Source organism: Nanorana parkeri, unplaced genomic scaffold (assembly GCF_000935625.1).
Source record: "Nanorana parkeri isolate BGI_ZX_2015 unplaced genomic scaffold, ASM93562v1 scaffold134, whole genome shotgun sequence".
Taxonomy (NCBI): domain Eukaryota; kingdom Metazoa; phylum Chordata; class Amphibia; order Anura; family Dicroglossidae; genus Nanorana; species Nanorana parkeri.
The window spans coordinates 1533954-1557076 of NW_017306402.1; the positions used below are offsets into that span (position 1 = coordinate 1533954).

General features: G+C 39.3%; 1 protein-coding gene across 1 annotated transcript in view; it reads right to left on the minus strand.

Annotated features, from left to right (window-relative positions):
• LOC108784962 (potassium voltage-gated channel subfamily H member 8-like) overlaps positions 1 to 23123 on the minus strand; it is a 336787-nt gene that overhangs the window by 59417 nt on the left and 254247 nt on the right. Inside the window, exon 5 of the mRNA XM_018553917.1 lies at positions 2085 to 2331. Coding sequence (XP_018409419.1) covers positions 2085 to 2331 — 247 coding nt within the window. The remainder of the gene's footprint in view (positions 1 to 2084; positions 2332 to 23123) is intronic.

Below are 23123 nucleotides of genomic sequence, written 5' to 3' on the forward strand. Positions count from 1 at the left end.
ACCAGGAGGTAGCGGGGGGGGGGGGGGGGGGGGTAGTGTGATCGCTAGTAGATGCAAGGAAAGAGGAAGGCTGAAGAAAGAATTCACCCATTTAAGAGTTTAAAATGTAAAATTTGGTGAGATTGTTGCTCTAACACATGACTTTTGGCATTACTAGAATATCACCATATGCACTTAGGGATTGTTCGCATGTAATAAAAAAAGCATGGACAAATGAAAATATGTTTTCTACAGGACTCATTCCCAATACTACACTGCATTGCAACACTTTGAACTAAAAAGTCCTGCATGTTGCATCTTTGGTCTACTATATGGGATCTTGCAGAATCAAAGGGCAATCCCATGTCAGCAAAATGTGTTAAGGCAACACCAATGCACATTGCTGTGTGTTGCAGGATGAAGGAGCTCTAATTCTATACAATATTATTTCCACAAATAGAAGAGATATTTGCTTAAAAAATTGAGCTTTGTGTTTAATTAATTAATTAGTTTGATTGTTTACTTAGAGCAGGTGAAATGAAATTAACATGACATCTGAGTTCAGTAGGATATTGTCATTCAGTCACAATAGACCCACCAGGAATTGTACTTATTAAATTGCACAAATTACTACACCAATTTAGAGACTTGTGAAGCAGTTAGAAAATATATAATATACATTAAACAACTTTAAAAAAGAAAGTAATTCATTTTGTGTATTCAATCTTGCAGATTGTCAAATGATAACTAAAGGTCCAAGATTTTTTTTTTAAATTGCTCAACTGCAAAATTATGCAACAAAATAAAATCCTAAAAACGTAGGACATCATTCAGTTTCCGTTTTTTAACTGGATGAGAACCACAAGGAATACGTAATAGGGTTACACTTAGCTTAAAATTTACCAGTTTTATTTGTTTGTCTTACTAGTGGGAAATAACATTCAAGGGAAACGGAGCTCCGGCCATTTTAACAGCCACTACATGTCTGTGGGTGAATTATTGTGCTGGAAGGTGAAGGAACATGAGTGAGTGGAGTGTGTGGTAACGAGTAGCATTGCTGTTATATACTTCATAGTTAGATATTATGAAGCAAAGAGTTAATTGTAAATGTAAATGAAAAATGATGATTTAGATGACTTTCTGAAAACTCCAGACCCCTGCTTTGAATCAAGATGTCAAAACTAAAGTAACTTGCCACCTAAGTAAAAAAATATACTCTAGTCCATCTAGTGCAAATGTTTTTCCTCATTGTACAACGTACTTCATGTCTACTCGAAGTCACAGGGCCTGCCAACCTGTGTAAATATTTGCAGTGTCCAGGGTCTGTTTGGAACTTATGGGGTTGATTTACAAATCAAATAGGCTGTTCACTTTGCAAGGGAATTTGCATTTTGCAGAGAAAGAGAGAAGCTCTGATGACTTCCATCACCTAAACAATACTGTTGTTTTTTTTTTTACTTGCACATGACTAGGCATTCTTTGCAAAGTGAAATATCAGATTCTCCAAGTTAAGGGAAACTTCGCCTGCAAAGTGAAAATTCCTCTACAAAGAGAACAGTCTATTTGCCTTTATTAAATCACTCCCAGTGATTCTATTCAACTCTTTTAAAAGTTAAAGTAAAAAATACAGTAAAAATAAGGGGGTCTTGTAGCAAAGTTATTTTAGGGATTCCTACTTTCAGTTCTTCAACCGTTGATCCTGTGGGATAGCTAAAGGGCCAGTGGGTATAATAAGAGTAATACACCATGCACATTACAGATAATGAAAAAATGACTAGATACTACCCAATTACATTGTTATTAGAATGAGAGAGAAGTTTAACAGCTAGTAATTCTGATAGTTTATCCACATAGTTTGGGTTACGTCAAACCAGTTGGTCATAATTTCCTGACTTGCAGATAACATCCATACGCCTACAAGCTTACTAATGAGTTTAGTCTTGAACTGTGTCATGGTTTTGTTTGAACTTGATAACATAATATTATTTGTACAATATCAGAGATTTACTATGACAATCCACATAAAACTCGCTCGTACTATTTGGGGCTAGCCTACAGCAACAAGCATCAAGTCATTCAACCCTCATATTCCTGATTTGTCATACCAAGCATGAAAAGGATTTCAACAAAGATGTCACTGACGCTGGGTGGGCTACGAAAAGAAGAGTTTTCATCCCGAGCAGCAGCGAAGCAGACATTGTAAGGGACCGTCACAGCAACATAGAAGGTGGCCAAGAGAATTAGCCAGTCCCAGCCAGCCTTAAAAGTGCCATAGTGCAGGAGAATAAAGCGTGACTTCTGGATTGCAGCAACTTTATATTCTGGGATCGTGGGGTTGTCACCAAACATGCTCTGTTAAAAGAAAAAAAAATAGAATAAATGAACAGCTGGTCATACTATTGCAAATAAACAAATAACAGGGAAATTAAGCTAAAGCTGAACTCCAGACAAACAGCTGAAATACGCAGATGACTATAAAAAAGGGAGCTGTTTTAACCTGCCAAATGATTTGTATTTATCCAGTCTTAAGATATACACAGTACTGCCTTGCAGCACGGTCAGGCAGATGACGCCATCTTCTCTGTTACAGTTATAGAATATAGAATGATATAGTGGTGTTTTCTTTCCCCCTCCAGACTGCTGACTGGGCAGTCCAAAAAAGTAGAAGAATGATCTTCGCTTAGGGCCTGTGCCGATGTGCTTTTGTTCTTTTTAAATGCATTTAGATATCCATACAAGTCTACGGGTATGCAAACACCGCTTGAGACAGGTAAAAGGAAGGTCAGAAGAAAGTCAATTTCAGGTAAAATGCACCAGTGAATGAATTGTGAAAGATCCAAGAAGTCTCTCAAACTGATGCCTTCAACACAAATCCAAAGCCTGTGGACGAAGGCCCTTATTCTGCACTTTAGGCATCGTCAGGTTTCTTGCCGATACATTTGCATGCGCTACATCTGATCTGATCCCAGTTCTGCCCTCTCTCTCTCCATCTAAGTGCTACTGCATAGGAGAATGCAAAAGGCTAATATCAAGCCAAATTTTGATTTATTATTGAAAATGGGGTTGCAATAATTTGTGCCTTTTATATCTGTCTGGAGTTCATTTTTCAAATGGCTAAGCAAAACATGGATGTTCATAGATCTTAAAATCCAGTTTCCCAAATGCAGCATAGACAATATCATATGTGAAATATAGGAAACAAATTGGAATAAATGTAATCTTGTCAACCGCAACCTTGAACCTTTTACCTGTCTCAAGCGGTGTTCTTGATCCATGACTAGCCACCTACTAAATTAAACCACTCTTATTTCTAGGATTTAAAGAAGGGATATTTTACAGAGGTTTTGGCATGATGCTTACAACTGAGTCACATTAGTCAGAAGATTTATATTTATTTATATTTATTTAGGCAAATCAGCCCAAATGCTGGAAGATTACCACTTATATAGCAGGTATTCATTTGGAGAATAAGCAATTATATGACAATAGCTGACTCTGTTGCTTATATGTAGTACAGTCTTTATCGGAATCAACTCTTATCACCTTCTTTTTAATTTAAACAACATTTGTAGTGTTTAATAATATACTTGTACAAAACTATTTTCCTCTTGATCACTATGGCAATAACACTCATTTTATTAACAGGATTTCCAAACATTCTTATCCTCAGATGCTCTGTCTCAGTGCCTCTTTCAGGAATCCACCCAAAGCTGAAGACCAAATTATAGGCAACCTGAAATATAGCTTACTCCACTGTCTCCAAAAAGTGGAACTAAAGGCTAAAATGTGTGTTTGCATATAATTATTTGTTCATTTATAGTAATATGAATGTGCGCTTATGGATTTAGAATAACCCCAAAGGTTGGAAAGCTGCTATACAAAGACACAAAAGTCCTCCAATAATCTAAACCCAGCTGCACGGTGCTAAAAAACCTCACATTGGGAGTGGAATGAATAATCATTAAATAGATGCAAGGTGCAAAATATGTTAAATATATCGGAATAAATAGGGAAATAGTGTATCAAAATATCACATCAATATAAAGTGCCACATCAATAAAATAATATATATAGGACTAATAGCATCAATATTCAAAATAAAAATAAAATGAATTAAAAAAATGAATAAAAAAATGAATAAAAAATCAAATCAGAAGACAGTCCAATAGTGAAAATTATATAAAACTTATTCCAAGTGAAAAAAAGGGAACTCTCTCCAAGTTCATAGTGTGTACATCAAATAAGTGTTGGATATTCCCAGATAACAGCCAAACAAGCGGAATACCAATCAGAGACACTTTTTGACGTCCTCCTTCATTCGTACTTCGTATCAAATGTTTAGACATACCAAAAAAAAAAAAAAGAAGAAACCTCCATAGTGCAGCATTCAAAGAATAATTTATTAAAAAATAGTACACTCACTTTTAAAATGACAACAGCCGGCCGGCACTGACATCTGATTGATCTTTTATTCATTTTTTATTCATTTTATTTTTGTTTCAAATATTGATGCTATCAGTCCTATATATATTTATTTATTGATGTGGCACTTTATATTGATGTGATATTTTGATACACTATTTCACTATTTATTGCGTGCAGTTGGAGTTAGATTATTTGTGTATTTAGTCTACTTACAAATAAAGCATTATTTTCTGTTTAACCACTTGAAGACCGGGATATTAAACCCCCTTCCTTACCAGGCCATTTTTCAATATTCAGCTGTAAAGGTACTTTGACATTTATGCACTCATACAACACCTCACTGAAATTAATTTAAAATCATTTTTTGGGACAGATAGAGCTTTCCTTTAGTGGTGTGTATTCACCACTGGGTTTTTTAAAATTTTTTACTATATAAAGAAAAAAGTACTGAAGATTTGGAAAAAAAAAACAGTTTTCCCTATGTTATGTTATGAAACATTGAAAATAAATAATCTTTCTTCATACATTTAGACATAGAATTATTGTTCGCACTCCAACATTTGCAGGGATATGGAAGATGTGTAGTGCCAACGTTTTTCTCATGTAGGTGCACCCGATGTGTGTTTGCATGTGCATGTACAAGCGGGCGGGGGACTTTAAAAAAAAGTTTGTGTTTTTACATTTTTCTTAATATGTGACTTTTTTTACACTTAACTTTATTGCATTCCCATAGCATCACATATGTGATAGCAAATATACAGTGACAGGTCCCCTTTATGCAGACGTCTATTAGAGGTCACCTGGGACCCCAAAGAAGCTGATGAAGCAGAGATCTGATTCATCAGCTTCGTTTCTGGCTACAGCAGCCAGAGAAATGACACACTGAAACCAGAAGTGGTGTAGTACACAACCCTTCTGCTTTCAGTGATCGGGTGGTAGATCAGCCGCTGAAAGTGTGCTGATCTCCCTGCGATCAATGTAAACAGATCCCCTGTGCCAGTCCTGGGGCCACATGGGGGACAGCGGAGCCCAGGAATACAGGCAGTGGAGCGGGGACACATACTTCCGCAGCACCGTACAAGCGTACAGACGGCTCCATAGCTGCCCTAATGCTTGTATGTGACAGCCGTTGCTGGCTGTAAAGAATGTTCAAAGTTTCCTACTCCTGCGTCCCACCCACCTTCAAGTTAACATTAACAGGGATCATGGAAATGTGGTGATTCCAATTACAACACTGAGACTAATTATACTAATTGTACAACCAGACACTGGCATATTTATAAAGCGGTGAATCTTCCAACAAATGTACAATGCCATCCTTGAAATAATATAAAAGCAAATGTAGTATTCAACTACATCTTTTTTCTCCTGTTGTTTCCTTTAACAGTTCCTCATAAATGAAGGTGCATTTCCACTTTCAGAGGCGAAAGTGAGAAAAACATCTAAAAATATATTTTTTTAAATGCCTTCTCTCTAAATTTCAGTAACAGGAAACTCTGACTGTTCTAATAGAAAGTCTAAGGACAGACTGAGATCCCCCTCATTAATAAAGAATTATTAGGTAAGTAAAAAACACTCACTCCCATAATTCAGGCCGACTTGTGACAAAGAAGCTGTCACACTTCGGCTCTATAGATCGGGAAGTGAGAGAAAACACACCGCCATCGCTGACTTCCCGACCATTTACCTGCAGAGAGTGTTGACTATCAGTCACCACTCCCCCTTTCCCTCTCCGATTGTCACGATACCGAGCATGGGTGTCCCAACACCACATGCAGGTACCTATACAGATGAAACGAATATGTGACCACATTGCAAATACCACAACAATCTTTGTGAATGATAATTTTATGTATATATCAAACAACATAAGCACATGCAATCCCACCACCTCCCGCAAGAAGCAGATAAGAGCCACACTATACAGGTGAAACTCGAATAATTAGAATATCGTGCAAAAGTAATTGCAGTAAGTGCTGCAAAAGGGGCCCAAACCAAGTACTGAGTACATATGCATGCTTGTACTTTTCAGAGGTCCGATATTGTTCTATGTACAATCCTTGTTTTATTGATTGCATGTAATAATCTACTTTTTTGAGGTTGTGGATTTGGGGTTCTTGGGGTTTTCATGAGCTGTAAGCCATAATCATCACAATTATGACAAATCACAGCTTGAATTATCTTGCTTTGCATGTAATGAGTCTATCTCATGTATTAGTTTCACCTTTTAAGTTGCATTAGTGAAGTAAATGAACTTTGCACGATATTCTAATTATTCGAGTTTCACCTGTATACAAACGGCAAAACACCCACAGAAAATAACAGGGCTGGTCATAACCTGGGGAGCAGGGCAACAAGAGGAGGGCTGGGAGCCAAAGATCAGGAGACCTCAGGGGTAAGGGTCAGGGTCCAAGGCGGAGACAGGATACTGGAAACAGGATATGGCAACAATACTGTGGTACAGGCCTCACAGCAGGGAGAGGTTAAATACCCTCCCAGAGCAGCACCAGGTGGCGACTAATTGCAGGCTAGCACTGGTACTGCAGGATTAGGTTCCAGCTCCACAGTGCCACCCGGAGGTGCTCTGGTCCCTGACACCGATCCTCCAGCGCTGACTGGAGGAACAAACGGGGGAGGGGATGGGCATAGCAGGCTCAGCCTCTACATAGGCAGAGCCAGCTGTCAATCAACCAGCAGGGTGGATCTCAACAGCATTGTCGGGATACGTCCCAGCTGTGGTGCTGTCAGCATATAGCGGGCAATAGCCCGATATATAGTGAATTTTGGGTCACAGGAGGACACAGTATATGTCCTCCCGTGACCGTGAGGAGAACTATGGGAAAACAAGGTTCCCCTTTAACATACAATGAAAGAAACCAAGCTTTTACATCTTTAACCCTTTGTTAGGACAGACAGTATTCAAATCTCAACTGATGAGATCTGGCAGCACAGATCGCTCCGCACCCCCCTTGCACTAAAAAACGGGAAAATTTAGTACATAGAAAAAGTTTTCTTTGAGAACAGTGCATGTTGTATGCAAGCAACAATTTATTTTTGTAAGTAATGCACAGTAAATGACATACATGTAACAAAACAGGTATTATGCCCGATTGGCTGCAAAAGTGGAAGTACACCTTAAGGAGGGTTTATCAAACATAGCAACTGTTTTTTTTGCAAATGAAGTTTACTTATGCAAACTGCCAAACAAGCTAATAATAATAATAATAATAAACCATTGCAAGAGAGAAAGAAAGGAGAGGGTCCTGGGGGTGCCATAAACTGAAAGTAAATATTTTCTTAATTTTAGCATGCGTCATTTTCTCTTTTGAAGAAACCCAACAAGTTTTTGAGGGCTCTCGGCTTCTGGAGCAAGATTAAAACTCTGAGCTGGGCTGTGTGTGACTAAAAGATAAAGGTGGTTTTCCATGTTTTATTCGGTGGCAGCTGAACACTGCTTTAAGGTAGGATTTATAATGTTTGCTCATTTTGTTGAATATATCATCACCTATTTGCTTAATGATAAAAGCTTTGTGCTATATAACACCCAATTTATAGTCAACAGAATATATTTTGTAAGAGGAACAGGCTCAATTTGTGGTGGCAGAGGTAAATCATTAGGCAGGGACACAAGTACAGTTCAAGCAGGTTTGTCCTACACTTTTATTAGCAAAGCAGCAAACCAACACACTTTGATGCAGGAAGGCTTTGTACAGCAAGTTCATAGCATTAAACAAACAACTCCTCTTCTGAGCCGCTAACTACCTGACTAACAGGGTGTCCCTTTAATGGTTTCCCCAAAGACAAACAGGCAGTACATGTACCTTTTTAGTGTTCTGTCAGCAGACAGAGTAATAAATAGCTTAAGAGCCCCAGCCAGCTCACATATAAAAGGCCTGTGCACAGATAAGACTTATGAGGTCTGGCTGCCAGGTAAGTTGTAGACCTAGGAATTGACGTTTTATCCCCACAAAAATCTACAAAGCCTTCAGGCTCTAGAACCCAGACCAGAACTTACTAAGCTCTGAGAACACGTCTGTATAACAGACACAAATCTTGGAGCCCCTCACCATAGGTGAGAAACCTAGGTGACACATATGCACCATCCATAACCCTGCCAGACAGTTGTATGCTAGTCTGGTAATATACAGTATATCCCATTTATATGCATTGTAAAGGTCTCAGAAAAGTTGAGTAAAATAATATCCATTAAGAAAAGTCATGGGTATGATGGTAATATACTAAATATAATTTTTCACATTTGGCACAAGGTAATATTAGAATTTTAATGTGTCCATAGACCTGTAACTACAGGTTTTACTGAGCTATGTTTAATTTAATGCAATATTCAGACCCACATACATCATCACACTCTGTAATGTACAAATGGATTTCTGTCAGAGTGAGGGAGCATTATAGTTGGTAGAGACCATTAGTACCTATAATTCTAACTGTCCCAGAAATGTCTCCAGGTTTGTATTCCTACTGAGGAAGAACTGAACCTAATATAATTTCAATCCCCAAGTAACCAAACAAGTTCATGCTATTTTAACTATTTTGACATCTAAAAATGACAGCAGTGTTCCTGTCAGTTGAGATTTTAAAGCAAGGATAGGAAACAACTGTTGCAAGTAAGAGAGTTGAATTGAGTTTTTGATACTTGATAATTACGCTCAGCATGCTACATACTTCTTATCAGCATGAGATGATTCTATTTGGAAGAACAATTTGCACAGTCTGATAAGTGTTCCTGTCTTTGTTTTCTAGGGTAATTCTATGACACTATTAGACTTACCTTTGAGTAGGGTCTGTGCTAAATCTGTTATTAGTTAATCGCAGACTCCCACCAATAAATATCCTTTACAGACTGAATTAATTTTTTTCTTCTTAAGCTTCTTGTAGACTCAAGCTGGGTATACATGCTTCACATTTCGGCCAGTTCTTGATGAGCCTGCCAACATTTGGTGTGTGGGTGCTACTGTCAGCACCTTTCTGACCGGCATCCCTCAATCAGCTGATCAAAGGAGCATGTCAGAAAATTGTCAGCCAAACAGAGCGAGCAGCCAGTGAGCCGCCGGCTCTGTCCAGTACAAAAGAAACAGCAGGAGATTCCTCGATAAACTCTTGTAAGCATTGATGAAGGAATAGGTTCTATTTTCTTTGTTCAGCCAGCAGGTTGAGCGAAGAAAATAGAAACGTGTATACCCAACTTCAGGATAGTGGTTGGCTATGCATGTACACTCTGACTGGCCCTTCCATCCCCTATCCCCCTACCCTGCTAAATGGGGATTTGAGGGGTGTGCATTTATTAAAGCATATCTAAACTCAAAAACAAACAAAAAATATACTGTAAATATTGCAGCTTTACAGTCCTGTGTGGCTGCAATAGTTTCCTTTTTCTAGGCTTTTTTTTCTCCTTTATTTTCAACTGGTGATTCTGCCAATTACACGCCCAGTGCCATCTTTAACCCCTTTGTGATCGGAGACATACAGTGCACATCCCGCCAAGAAGTGCTCAAATGCCTGATCACACACACTGTACTCTGCTATTTGGGGCTCTGTAATGCTGGTAACCCCTGAGAATCAGCGGTTACCGTTCACAAATGGATCCCTCAGTAGTGAAGCATCCATTAAGGAAAGAGTTTAGCTTTTTCAGACACCTTTCAGGAATTGGGTGTCTGACAGTGAGAGCAGAGCAGCATTTACAGCTCTAGCTGTCCCTGACAGATGGTATAGATCTGGAAATCCCGATGTATACCGGCTTTATTTCTTCTAAACTTTCAGCAATAGAAACATTTCGCTACATGTTTCTATTCCTGAAACAATGTTGCAGGTTTCTGATCATTGTTGGAACAATCAGAAAACCTTTAGTGACCTCTGATTCTGAAATACTCTAGGATCAGTGTCACTAAGGTTAATATTGGCTCTTCTTAAGTTTGAAGCAGCCTAATATTAACCAAAAATGAATGACTTAAATTATCAAGAAGTAATAGTGAGATCATTCACAATGACTGCTTGATATAATTAAGTAAGTAAAATAAAAATGTTTAAAAAATAGTGAAAAGTGTAAAAAATAAAAATAAAATAAATATTAAAAAATAAATGTAACAAATAAAATGATATATTGAAATATATTTTTTATACTCTCATTAATATAACAATTAACCCATTACAATGAAATTCTGCAGCTGAGCTGTAGATTTGTTTTTCACCCTAAGGGGTTACTTTTTTTAATTTAACCTATCATGACAGTGATGTTTAAAGTATGTCACTGTCACTAAGTGCGACACTTAGTGACAGTGACATTGTATGCCAGGTGACCACTTTTAGCTTTAGCTTTCAGAGTACAAAGATTAAAATGTTAGGTTTTAGTTTAAGGCTGAGAAGTACAGAAACATTTCTAAAATCCTAGGAATGTGAGATTTTTCCAAATAAAGGACAAATAAATGTATTTATTGCATTTTTTTAGCTGTGCTATTTTTCTAAAAAAAATACTACAAATCAAAACTGGGGAAAACGTGTTTTATTTACGTTTTTTTCCTCTTTTTTATATTTTATTTGTCCTAAGTGAGGCATTAGGTACACATATGTGATATAAATATATAGTCCTACCTGTCCTCTAAAAAACAATATATAATATGTGTGGGTGCACTTTATAAGAAAGTATATTACTGACGTGGAAGAATCACACAGCAAAAATGTAAAAAGTGCTTCAGTTATTTACGAACAGAAACTAAAAACAAGCTCAGTCATGAAGGGGTTGTCACCTTTTCTTCAAGCAAAACCTGAAAACTATGGATGTTCAGATACTACTTCAGATACCAGTGCCGATACTTGGCATTTTCACGAGAACTACCACTGTCCTGAAATCATTAGTCTCTATTGTTTTATAAAAACTGTCACATTACAACAAACAAAAATGTATCAGTACTTGTATCTGTGAGTACTTGGGCAAGTATCAGTACTTGTAAAAATGGTATCAGTGCATCACTTATATATATTTATAAAAACAAAATCATACATTTAAACAGGGATGCAAATGACAGCTGCCTCCTAACTTTTGAATTTTTCTCTAGTCTAGTCTTGGAGCTGGAAAAATATCTGTACCGGTACTTGTTCCAAATATGGTACTTGGTGTGTATTTATATAACACATCATACATTAAAGGAGAACTATGACTTAAGGGCAAATAAAAATACCCCTTACCTTGATTGTAGTAGCATCGTTCTTTTTTTCTAAATTCGCAGCACATCACAGATAAAAGCCTCAAAACCTGTAGTAAATGGCCGTCTTCACCCATGCTCCAAGCTTCTTTCATCTTAGGGGGCGTTAACATTTGATCCAGCCTGCCCACAGCTTTTTTTTCAAATGATCTCATTGCTGTGGCCGCGCTTCCTCTCATCGTGCACAGCTGTGTTTTGTCAGCTCGTGCACGCAGGCTCCTTCCCCTCTCTCTCTCTCCCTGCCCTGTGTGACGCTGACATCCTCAATTCACTGGGGATCGCTGGTGAGAGAGGGGAAGGAGCCCTCTCTCTCTCTTCAGCATTTACTACAAATGGGAAAGTCCATATATGGTAAATGGTGTCACTGGGGATCTCTGCAGACTGGCAAGCATCCGATCTGCAGGGATCTCCAGTGACATCATTTACCATATATGGACTTTCCCATTTGTAGTAAATGCTGAAGAGAGAGAGAGCTCCTTCCCCTCTCTCATCAGCGATCCACGATCATTTTAGTATGTCAGTGTCAGCAGGGAGAGAGAGAGAGGGGGGAAGGAGCTGGCACACGGGGACGTGCAGGTAAGGAGAGAGCTGCTGCGCATGTCCATATATTCGTGGACGCGCAGCAGCTCTCAAGAATCACTGTCAATCATCAGTGGGGAGGATCCCGTCAGATACGTCGGGATGTCTTCTCATTGCGGCGCTTAGCCCCACCCACCACCTTAAATAAGGGTTTACAGCCTTACTGTGCATTTTGGCTAATTACAGTAAATTACATTATTTACTTATTTAGCCTAAGGAATGCATTAATAAAAAAAAGATAGAACCCCATAGTTCTCCTTTAAAACAGAGATGCACAAATCCCAGGAGCCCCATATGCTCCTTAAAAATGACAGCTGCCTCCTAACTTTTGAGTTTCTCTAGTCTTGGAGCTGGAAAAGTATCTGTACTTGCACTGAGTATGGTACGTGGTATCTGAACATCCTTACTGAAAACTCTAGAGCCGCACAGCAATTGTTTTTTTTTTAGGAGATAAAAGGAAAAGAAGTTAATCAATGAAGTTCAAATGTGCCGAAAATGTACACTTAGCCATGCATGTGTAGAAACGTGCATAGTAAGAGCAACCATTACAAATATATAAAAAGGCCAAACCTTTTCTTTTTTTTTTCTTATAGGGGGCATGCTTTTTTATTGCTATTTGTGTCTCCACTGTACCTGTCCTTATGACCACTGTCAGCAGGAAACAGGGTGATGGAAAATCCATCATGTTGTAGTTGTCACCAGAACAGGAATGTATTCTCTAGCCAGGACGCCTGTTTTGTGACAACTCTCTAAGTAGGGATTTCTCCTCACTGTGGAAAGATCTCTTCTCACTTCCTGTTGTGTCACTGGCACAGGAAGTGAATACAAATCTCCTAAATGGGGGTCACAAACAGACCGCTTTATCCAAACCAAACAATTGCTGGAGTTAGGCTTTAAATGAAGTGTGAGTGGAAAGGTCCCCAACCTGAGCTGGCCACTAACTCTTCACTGCCACCATACTTGTCCCAGGTCAGCAGCTCACCAAGTAGTCCCCAAACCAGCTTACAATCTAATGCCTCGACAGTACAAACATACACCAGTTTGGGTGACAGAAAATTAACCAACAATAGCATAAAAGCTATACTTTCAGCATTGCTGAGAAATTAATATATCTTTAAAATGTTGCAATATGATAGCTGAAGAGACATATCTCTTACATGAGCGTTCACACACGTATCACAGGCTCATCAGCTCCCACATTGCGCACAACTGGCTAAAATGCTTTTGCACTCAGCAAGCTGCAAAAGCTGTGCCTGAAGGACTGTGCTGCTCAGACGCCATTTTCATTCTAGCCAATAAGCCTCACAGTATGTTTTGGGAGGACCTGGAGCATCCAAAGGGACGTGACACAAGCAGGTGGGAAACAAAAACCTCTGCATCATGTCAGCAGTTTTTATTTTTCTGGCCACTCAGTGAATATAGAGCAGCTTCAAGTTTAGTAAGACTAGTATATGTAAATGTAAATTATACAGCCTACAGAGGGGACTTCAATAACATGGCAGGGTGTATGCAGCACAGAATGTCTCTCATAAAAATGTATATTATACATATAAACATAGACACATTATTGGAGGTCTCACCATAGCTTCAGCCAGTATCTTCCATTTCTCACCTACTCACTTCCCTCATCCCAGCGCATCCTAACTTGTCAAACAGCAGTCTTACTTAGACTGATGAGCTGCTTCTCCAACCACAGGGAATGGACTGCCCACACCCCTGGTTACACGAACCAATCACCGCACTCCTCCATTTCTTTTATTAAAGGTTGGGTGAGATTGCAGTCGTCTCACTCTTGCTACCATGGAAACGGCCCGCAGCTTGGTGGCTGGGAGAATGGCTGGGAGTGTCTGGTTTTGGCCGGGAGAGGGGAAAGCATTGTCGGGCTCAAGGGGCAGCTGCTTTGGGCCCCACGAGAATGACTGGGCATGGGGCAACTGCCCCTTTTGCCTCACATTCATCTGCTGTATCCTCTGCAGTCCCCCCAGGGGATCGAATTTTGCCAATGTATGGTATTGCACATGTGCGATTTGAATATGTATATAGAGTACTCCAATATTGTCTGAAGGAGCAGAGCTTGCTTGTGAAATGTGTCACAGTGATTGCCACCATCTTTCAGTTGATCATCGCTGCATTCTGCGAGAAATAGTCTGTTGATGTATATCATAGATTGTAAAATGCCAATAGCTACATAGTAAAAGGCCTATCTACTGGAATACTGTGTATGTTCATGCTAGTCATTTGCTGTACATCACCTCAGAGCATTTAATGAGTTTTATGGAATCCTGATTATGTGGAACTGTAAATAAAAGGTTTTAGACTGTACATGTTGTCTGGATGATTTTGGTCTGTTCAAAACTATTAAAAGTGTGCCAATTCATTCTGACTCCCAATGACTCCCAGACATACCAAGCTCAACATTTGGATAATGCATGGGAGAACAGAAACAGACATGAAGAATATGTATATATATATATATATAAGTGTTAGTCCAGCTACCCTATTTCAAAGTTAGGAACTGTCAATGTAAGTTATATGAAATTTAGCATTCATTTGAAAATTTTTCATTTTGAAGAAACCTTTATCATGTAGCTAATGAACTACTACGTTTATAGATAATTTGCAGTTCATGGTTTTGATAAAATAAGTATTATGGTTTAAATAAAATGCCTTCCATAGCTTCTAAAGGCAGAACTGATAATGCCTAAGTATAATCATATAAATATTATTATAATCACAAGTGGCATATTATTAGTTAATTCAAACAGGACTTTTTTTGTTCCCTTTAATCAGGCTTGCTCAGTTATGATGTGCTTTTTACATTTTTTTTAATTATTTCACAAATGAAAATTAAAATGTGAAATAAAACTAAGAGGGTTATTCACTAAAGAGCCGAAGGATCCAGTCATAGCTTTGGCTGATCCTTCCGTTCACTTCGGCCGCCGAAGCTAGCAGCCGAAGTCAGCCAAACGGCTCAGCTGAGCCAAACCCATATGCTTTGGCTCGGCTGAGCCGTAGTGACAGCCGAAGTGGGGAGAACAGTTTGCGAAGCAGACAGTCACTGCTAAAGTCATTCAGGCCCCATTCACACTAAGCGGTAAATCCCGCAATATCGTGAGAAATTGCCGGCCAGTGATATTCAATGGAGCTGTTTTTTTGACGAGTCGTCGTCATTGAGAACGCTGGATGTCGTGATTGACCTTAGGATTATGTTGTTGGATCAATTTTTGGGATTTGTGTTTTACAATAAAGGACGTGTTAAAATCCTTTGTTGTGTTTTTTTTTTTTAATTAAAGGATTTTTTCTAAAAGTCTGATCTTTTCATTTCTATTTTATGTAACCCTTTAGTGAATGGGTAGGGGTACAAGTCTCCCTTACTCATTCACAAGGGGGGCGCATCTGGGTGCCCCTTTATTAAAGGGGTAACCCGATGCAAATAAGCCCCCCTGCCCGCAGGGTCCCACAACTAACGCCCCAGGGATGGTGGAAAAGAGGTCCTTGTCCCCATGGGCGGAGGGACTAGATGCATTTCTAGGGGGGGGGGGACCTGGAAAAGCACCCTCCCTGTGCAAAGGGCATGTGGCTTGGTATGGCGGGGGCGCTCGCTCTTCCCTGCCTTTCCTGAGGGGACCCCATGTTCCCCCCCCCCATTTTTGGGGGTGGGGTTCCTTCTTAAAATTCCTACCAGACCTAAAGGGCCTGGTATGACTTTGGGGGGGGACCCCACACTTTTTTTTTAAATAGGGGTTCCTCCTAACTTACCTACCAGACCTAAAGGGTCTGGTATGGTTTGGGAGAAAGACCCCACGCTGGGTTTTTTTTCTTTTCTTTTCTTTACATTTTTTAAATAATTTTTTGACATTTCTCTTTTTTTACATTTATTTAAATAATTTTGTACATTTTTTTTTATTCTGCTCACTACGCTCGGGGCGAACGGCAGCAAGTGAATTGCCAGAGCTTTGGCTCAGCTGATCCAGTCGAATGGCTTCTGCACTCTAATGCAACAATTACAGGTTGAAGTCAGGCTCCTAATGGGTCACTCTGCGGTCTGCAGGTACTGACAAGGCTACTTAGACACTCAGCTCATAAGTATCTGCCAACCTGAATCTATGCTGTATACAAAAAACAAAGAAACATATCCTTTGTATAGAAGCTAAGCTTGCTCAGATAGTTAGACCAATGTTTCCCAGCCCTGAACCAGCCACTAGAGTGACTACAGGTATTCCTCATTTAACGACCGAGTTCCGTTCCTACGACCAGGTCGTTAAACGAATTGGTCGTTAAGTGAGGAACTCTATACAGTACTGTACTGTATTAGTACAGTACTGTATAGCATTGCAGATGTACAGTACCGAACAGTGTACTGTACATTGGGCAATGAAAATACTTACTGGGACCCGATCGGCGGTCCGTCGGTAACCGAGGAATGTCTGTATTAACTCAGAGAGAACACTGATAAATACGGTATGTGAGCACATCCTTTTTAAATCCCACTTCAGGTATTGCCCATTCCAGATCCCTACTCTGCCATTGATTTTTTTTAAAACTTCACAGGCAGCTTGCCTGTTCCAGGTCTATGATTCACTAATTAGGGCAACCAGGACTAGGATGATAACCCAGAATCTGCACATTTAAAATCAAGATGGCAGTCCTCACATTTCTATATTCACAAGTTCACTTTAAGGAATTGATTTATCTAGCAATGTTTCAGGTGAGACATGTAAATGCATTTGAAAGGCCAAACTACAATTAAACTACTCAACATAATTAATACAGAGACCTTAATAGAAGTCATGAATACATTGTTAGGCAACATTGAGAGTAAACATGATTGTGGAGACAAATACATGAGATTGATTACATGTCATTTCTGCAGGCAACGTGGATGACTATATTTAAACAGACTAAGCCAAGAGAAAAAAAAGGGAGACAATAAAAAACCCAAAAAGATGTGGATCAAAAGTTTGATACTATATGCAATATATCATAAGCAACAAGGGATCACTACTTGATAGTTAATAAGAAAAAAATGCTAATGTAACATGTTCATTGGAAGTACAAATTGAAGATAAAGGCTGTAACAAAGAATCTATTCTAATACTATGCAGCTACATGTTGAGCCCTAAAATACTGACGCTAATATTACCATCACTGTGGAACTGTCAACAGCTCTTTCTAAATGATGTTCCATGTGATTGACAGAATAGGATGTAGGCACTGTCAAGTCAATGTCAACAGATGTTTAAATTATTCATGTGAAATTAGAATGCAGTAAAAGTAAAAGCCATGTCTGGCAAAGCCTGGAAAATGTTGAGTGTATTTTCAGTGATGTGCATATTGGGGATATTAATGTAAAGTTTACATTTAGGCCCATGTTTTTATGTGCTTGGTGTTTACAAATGTTATAATTGTAATTTATAATAGAATTGTAGTCTAGAGGATATTTGCTAAGCACTTTTAAAGAATTACAACTAAAGTACTATGCTAAACTACTAAACAGAAAAAATGATTGCAAGATTCTATTTGTATGTCTTTGTACAGGTCCGTTTCACACATTTTAGGCAAAGACGAGTGAATATTTTGGTAGACAAGTGTGAGTCATATATTGTCTGTTCCTGTTTTGGATAATTCGGTAATTTGGTCTAAAAACAAAATTGCTATCAAGAGGAAACTGTTGGTTATGAGTTGATATATTATTTCTTAAAATCATATTAGTTAGTCTGCACAGCTATCTGAAACTTATATTGCAGGTATAGGAATGGTAGGGCCAGATAAACTGATAATACAATTAAAGGAGACTTGTGCTGAGAGAAATACAAAAGCTACCACTGAAAATCTCTCCTGAAAAATAGAGTTCCCTGGCTACAATGCTGATCCAGCAGTTTTAATATTTTCTGAGTCAATAATCTAGAGCAGTGATGGTGAACGTTTTTGAATCCAAGTGCCCAAACTGCGACGCAAAATCAATTTATTTACCTCAAAGTGCCAGCACTGAAAATAAGTATAGTATTGAATTGCAGTTTGGGCGCTGGGCTTTAAAAAACATTCAACATCACTGCCTTAGGCAAAATAGGGAAACACACATATTCAAACATTTATACACTCAATAAAACACACATCACACGCTCATTATAAAAAGAAACCACACATACATAGATATCACACACATTAAAAACACACGCACACATCACACACGTAATGAAACACACACATTAAAACACACACACATAAAAAAACTACACACACATTAAAAAAATATTTTTAATTTAATTTTTTTTTAACTCTTGGGGAGGGGGGGGGGGGCTTCGGGAAATATTAGAGGTCTAAACAGCCCCCTGATATTTCCTTTTTAAAATAGAAAAAGTCCTCAATCTCTTTTTTTGCAGCCTCTGTTCTAAATGAATGGGAAGCACAGAGGCTTCCCATTCATTCAGAAACTATTTACTATCAAGCAGTTTCTGAATGGGGAGGAGCCTCTGTACAGAGTGCTTCTCCCCATTGGGAAACTCATGAATGAACAAGAAGTGATGTAAATCACGTCCTGTTCATTTATAACTGGGGACACATAGTACTATGTGTCCCCAGTTATTTACAAACACTGGAGTGATCAGCTGATCGCTCCAGTGTTTGTCCTGCACAGAGGTCTGGTACATATCACTCATATGTACCGATCCTCTGCCGCTACAGGTTGCGGGGCGGGGGGTTTGGGGGGGAGTCGGAGGACGGAGACGTTGTCACAGCAGCATGTACGGTGAGGAGAGAGAGAGCCGCCGGCTGTCAGATCCAGGCCTTTCTCTCTCTCCTCACCGCTCGGCGTGCTGCTGATGATACCGGCTCCGACCCCGCCGCTGCCTGCAGCCCCCCTTTCACTTCTCCCCCGCTGCATACAGATGGGGGAGAGCAGCGGGGATCCAGAGAAGCCCCACGTAAGGAGGACAGGACATCGCGACCTTTGCGATCAATGGTAGATCGCGATCAACTTTATGGGCACCCCTGATTTATTATAATTGCTGGTTCGGCAATATATTAAATAGAATCTGGGCACCTGCTAGGTTTAAAAACTTAACTTGACTTTACAGTGACCTGCACCTGGAGTGTGCGGGTCACTGTAACCGGGACCTAGGCTTCGCGTGCCATCAGAGGGGCCTCTGCGTGCCATAGGTTCGCCACCGCTGATCTAGAGCACATGTGTCAAACACAAGGCCTCTGGACCGAATCCTGTCCACCAGGCCATTTCATGTGGCCATTTCCTTGCACCTCTCCTGCAGCTGCGGCATCTCCCCTAGTCTCTGCCACCACCTTGTCTCAGCAGCCAGCAGCAGAGAGGAGGACATAACTCCACCTACAGATCTGGTGCCTCTCTGTGCAGCTGCAGCAACCCATCTCTGCCTCCCCTGGTCTCAGCATTCAGCTGACTCCTGCCCTCCTCTGGTCCTCCTCCAGACCCTGCACTCTCTGCTTCCCAGCTCTTCCTCAGCTTCTCTGCGGCAGCAGAACAAGGTAACTGTGATGTAAAGGAGGGTGGGGGACACAACTTCATATGCCACAGATTGCACATTGAGCACAATTATTTGTTTTGCCATAGTTCTGTCTGTCTCAACTGGGGCCAAAAAGTTAAATAAAGTTATAGTAATAAACAGTGCTTGGTCATATTTGTCTGATGATTAAAAATACATCTTTTACTCATTTTGCAATTAATTGTACAATAGTTGTACACTTGAATATCTGCTTGCCATTATTTTTCCTAGACTTCTTCTTTCAGAGCTAGTTATTACTTAAGTTATTATAAAATCAGTAATAATTGAATGCAGAGGAAATAATTTAATATGATAAAAAGTAGATAAATTTATATAGTCTTATAGATACAACCGGCCCTTTGAGAGCAACCAAAATGCCGACGTGGCCCGTGATGAAATTGAGCTTGACACTCGTGATCTAGAGCATGTATGCTCACCAAAAGTTCTGATCTCACTGGCTGCAATCCTATCCAGGTCAGTGATTCAGAAAGTATTAAAACCAAGGACAGCCTTGCAAGCAGCATTTAGAATGAAGCCAACAATCACTGGACACAAATTTATCTATGTAAATGTTTCCTTTAAAAGACAAGTATTACTTAACATAACTTAGTAAAGGTTTCCTTTAAAAGACAAGCATTTCTCAAGAAGACAATATCTGTTAGGAACACTAGAGAAGTCTAGAGGACCCACGGGAAAACTAGAGTAATTGGATATAAACAGATAAAAACTATGCCAAGGCTAGGAGTGGAGAGGCTGAAATACAATTTGCCACTCAGAGTCAGGATATCTAGTCCTACAGTACAGACTAGAAAAGTGAATCATATAGTCACCATATTCTGCTAACAGCATTGGACTCTGCTAGGTAAATAGACCCAAAGTGGGCAAATTGAACGTACACAGTATATTAATCCACTAACAAAAACCATTGCACTGACAGGCAGGGGTCAAATATGGAACCTTTTATTATACAAGAGAAAATGTTAATGACATTCAGCAATAGGATCTGTGGATAACTCCCTGACACCTCCTGGCAGCTGAGCCAACCCAGACCATGGCCTGTGGTGGATGTGCAGGAATCCAGTCCTGATCATCAGCTAGTAAGCTTTCTTGGAAGTAAACAAAATTTGAGACCTATGTTTCCTCTGTTTACACTGCTTATTTAGTTTGTTCATTTGAAGTTTTGGTGTCTTTTTTCCCCCTAATTATGCCTTTCTAAGCTCTACTTGGAGAAAAACAACAGTCTGCTACTGTAGCCTCTGTTTATGGCCTTATTTATGTTTGAGGAAAGCAGTATCTATTAATTGTTTGCAATGCAACGCTGTAACGGTACTGCCCAAAAATGTAATCTCCTAAGAATTATAATAACGTATTACTACCCAGCATCTGTATTTTAAAAAATCCCCAGCATAATGCCCCATGCTGGGCATATGTTTTCAAAATGTTTTCCCCCTTCAAAGCTACCAGACCACATTTAGTGCAGCTGTTAACTCTTAAGCTCAAGTCTCCACTAATGATCATGAACCAGCATGGTATCATGTGACCACTATGACATAGTAATGACATGCAGGCTGGATGCTTCACTGAGAAAAATGAAAGCCTTCGGGAACAGATGAACACCACAAGCTTCAGGCTGCAGTGTTCATCTGTAGTGATATATCTTTAAAGGACAACTTATCTTTGGTGCAGTTATTCTTTGCTAAGTGCAGCCCCCCACTGAATGCTGTTCACCTGGTCTTATACTCACCTTCACCCTTGATCCATCTTCACAATGAGGTCCGCACAGCCTTGCTTCACAAAATGTCCTTCAAAGCCTGTGCATGTGTGCCATGAACTTGTTTATTCCTGTGTGGAGCTGTACTCGTGGTGGCCTCCACTGGTTCTGCAGAGTACGGCTCCACCCATAGGAATGTATGGGCTGAAGAGGACTCGGTAAAAGTTGGGCAATACAATCCCCTTACCTTCACAGAAAGATTGCCCTGATGGCAAACCACTACCCTCTTCCTGTATCCTCCAAGTCAATGATTGACATAGACTGGAGCCTGTGCTCTCCCTAGTAAAGTGTGCATGTGAAGGGCACAGGGCATGTGCTCCCCTACCTGTTAGTTTAGGGAAGCGATGCTGTGGACCTAGAGCCAGTGGTACTGATCAGGGAAACGGTGTAAGTGTCTGGGCACACAGAGGCATGTAAAGGTACTGGTGCATGCTTTATCTGAATGCTGGGAATTCATTAAAGTAAAAAATGTTGTACTTCTTTATTCCAATCACCTCTTTACCATCATACAGGCTTTCAATTGTGAAAATAAGGTGATTATCATTAGACTTTAACTGAACCACAATTTTATTACTTCTTTTTCCCCCAATCCAACCAGGCACTTAAACATTACATGTCCTGCTGTGCTGTTTCATTTGAAAGAAAATGGAAAAAAACTAAGACACTACCTTAGAATGTGCTAACACTGCAGAGGTATGAATAGTTATTTCAGGTAGGCGCATTAGTAAATGTAGAAGTGATGAGTCAGGTGGCACATGCAGAAGAATACAACTATTTCTGTCTAAATTTCAAAGTAATCAGTGCACTTGTCAGGATGTTTCAGAATTAACAAAGAGGAAATGCATTCAGTTGAAAAAGGAAAGCTCCCTTGATGCTAATGAGATGCTCAGAAAATCACAACTCACATACAGCATAAACATCATGCTTCTGTTCCCTTACTCCACTTAAGGAGAAGCTCTGCAAAAATATTAAAGAATGAACAGTAAAGTTTTAGTGCATCATCTAAAGAGATACAACCAAACTGAAATTCCGAAAATATGTTAAATATGAAAGAAGGAAATTTCCTCTTTATACTGATCGGGAGCTGTGGAGATATGTTTATCTTGGCACCCCAAAGTAATACAAAACCAGATAAAATCACACTTCACTTGAATCAGTAATGTATGTCAGCTTTATAAAATCTTATTATATTTAGGAGTAAGAAAGTATCTTTTTCTTGCCATGAATAAACACATCTACTCTGAGCTGTATTATATAAAGAAGAACATTTCCACTATATACTGATTACTTTATTGGGAACTGTCAAAGTATGTTTGAAGATTTATAAAATCTTATTATATTTAGGAGTAAGAAAGTATCTTTTTCTTGCCATGAATAAACACATCTACTCTGAGCTGTATTATATAAAGAAGAACATTTCCACTATATACTGATTACTTTATTGGGAACTGTCAAAGTATGTTTGACATATCAGGAACTGTCAAGGTATGTGTCTTGACACCCCAAGGAACATAAAGCCACATAAAATCACACTTCATTTGAATTAGGACAGCTTTATCAAATCACTTATAGTTTGAAGAAAAAAAAAGTATCTTTTTTATATGTACATCTGCTTTGAGGTGCACTGTGCCATTT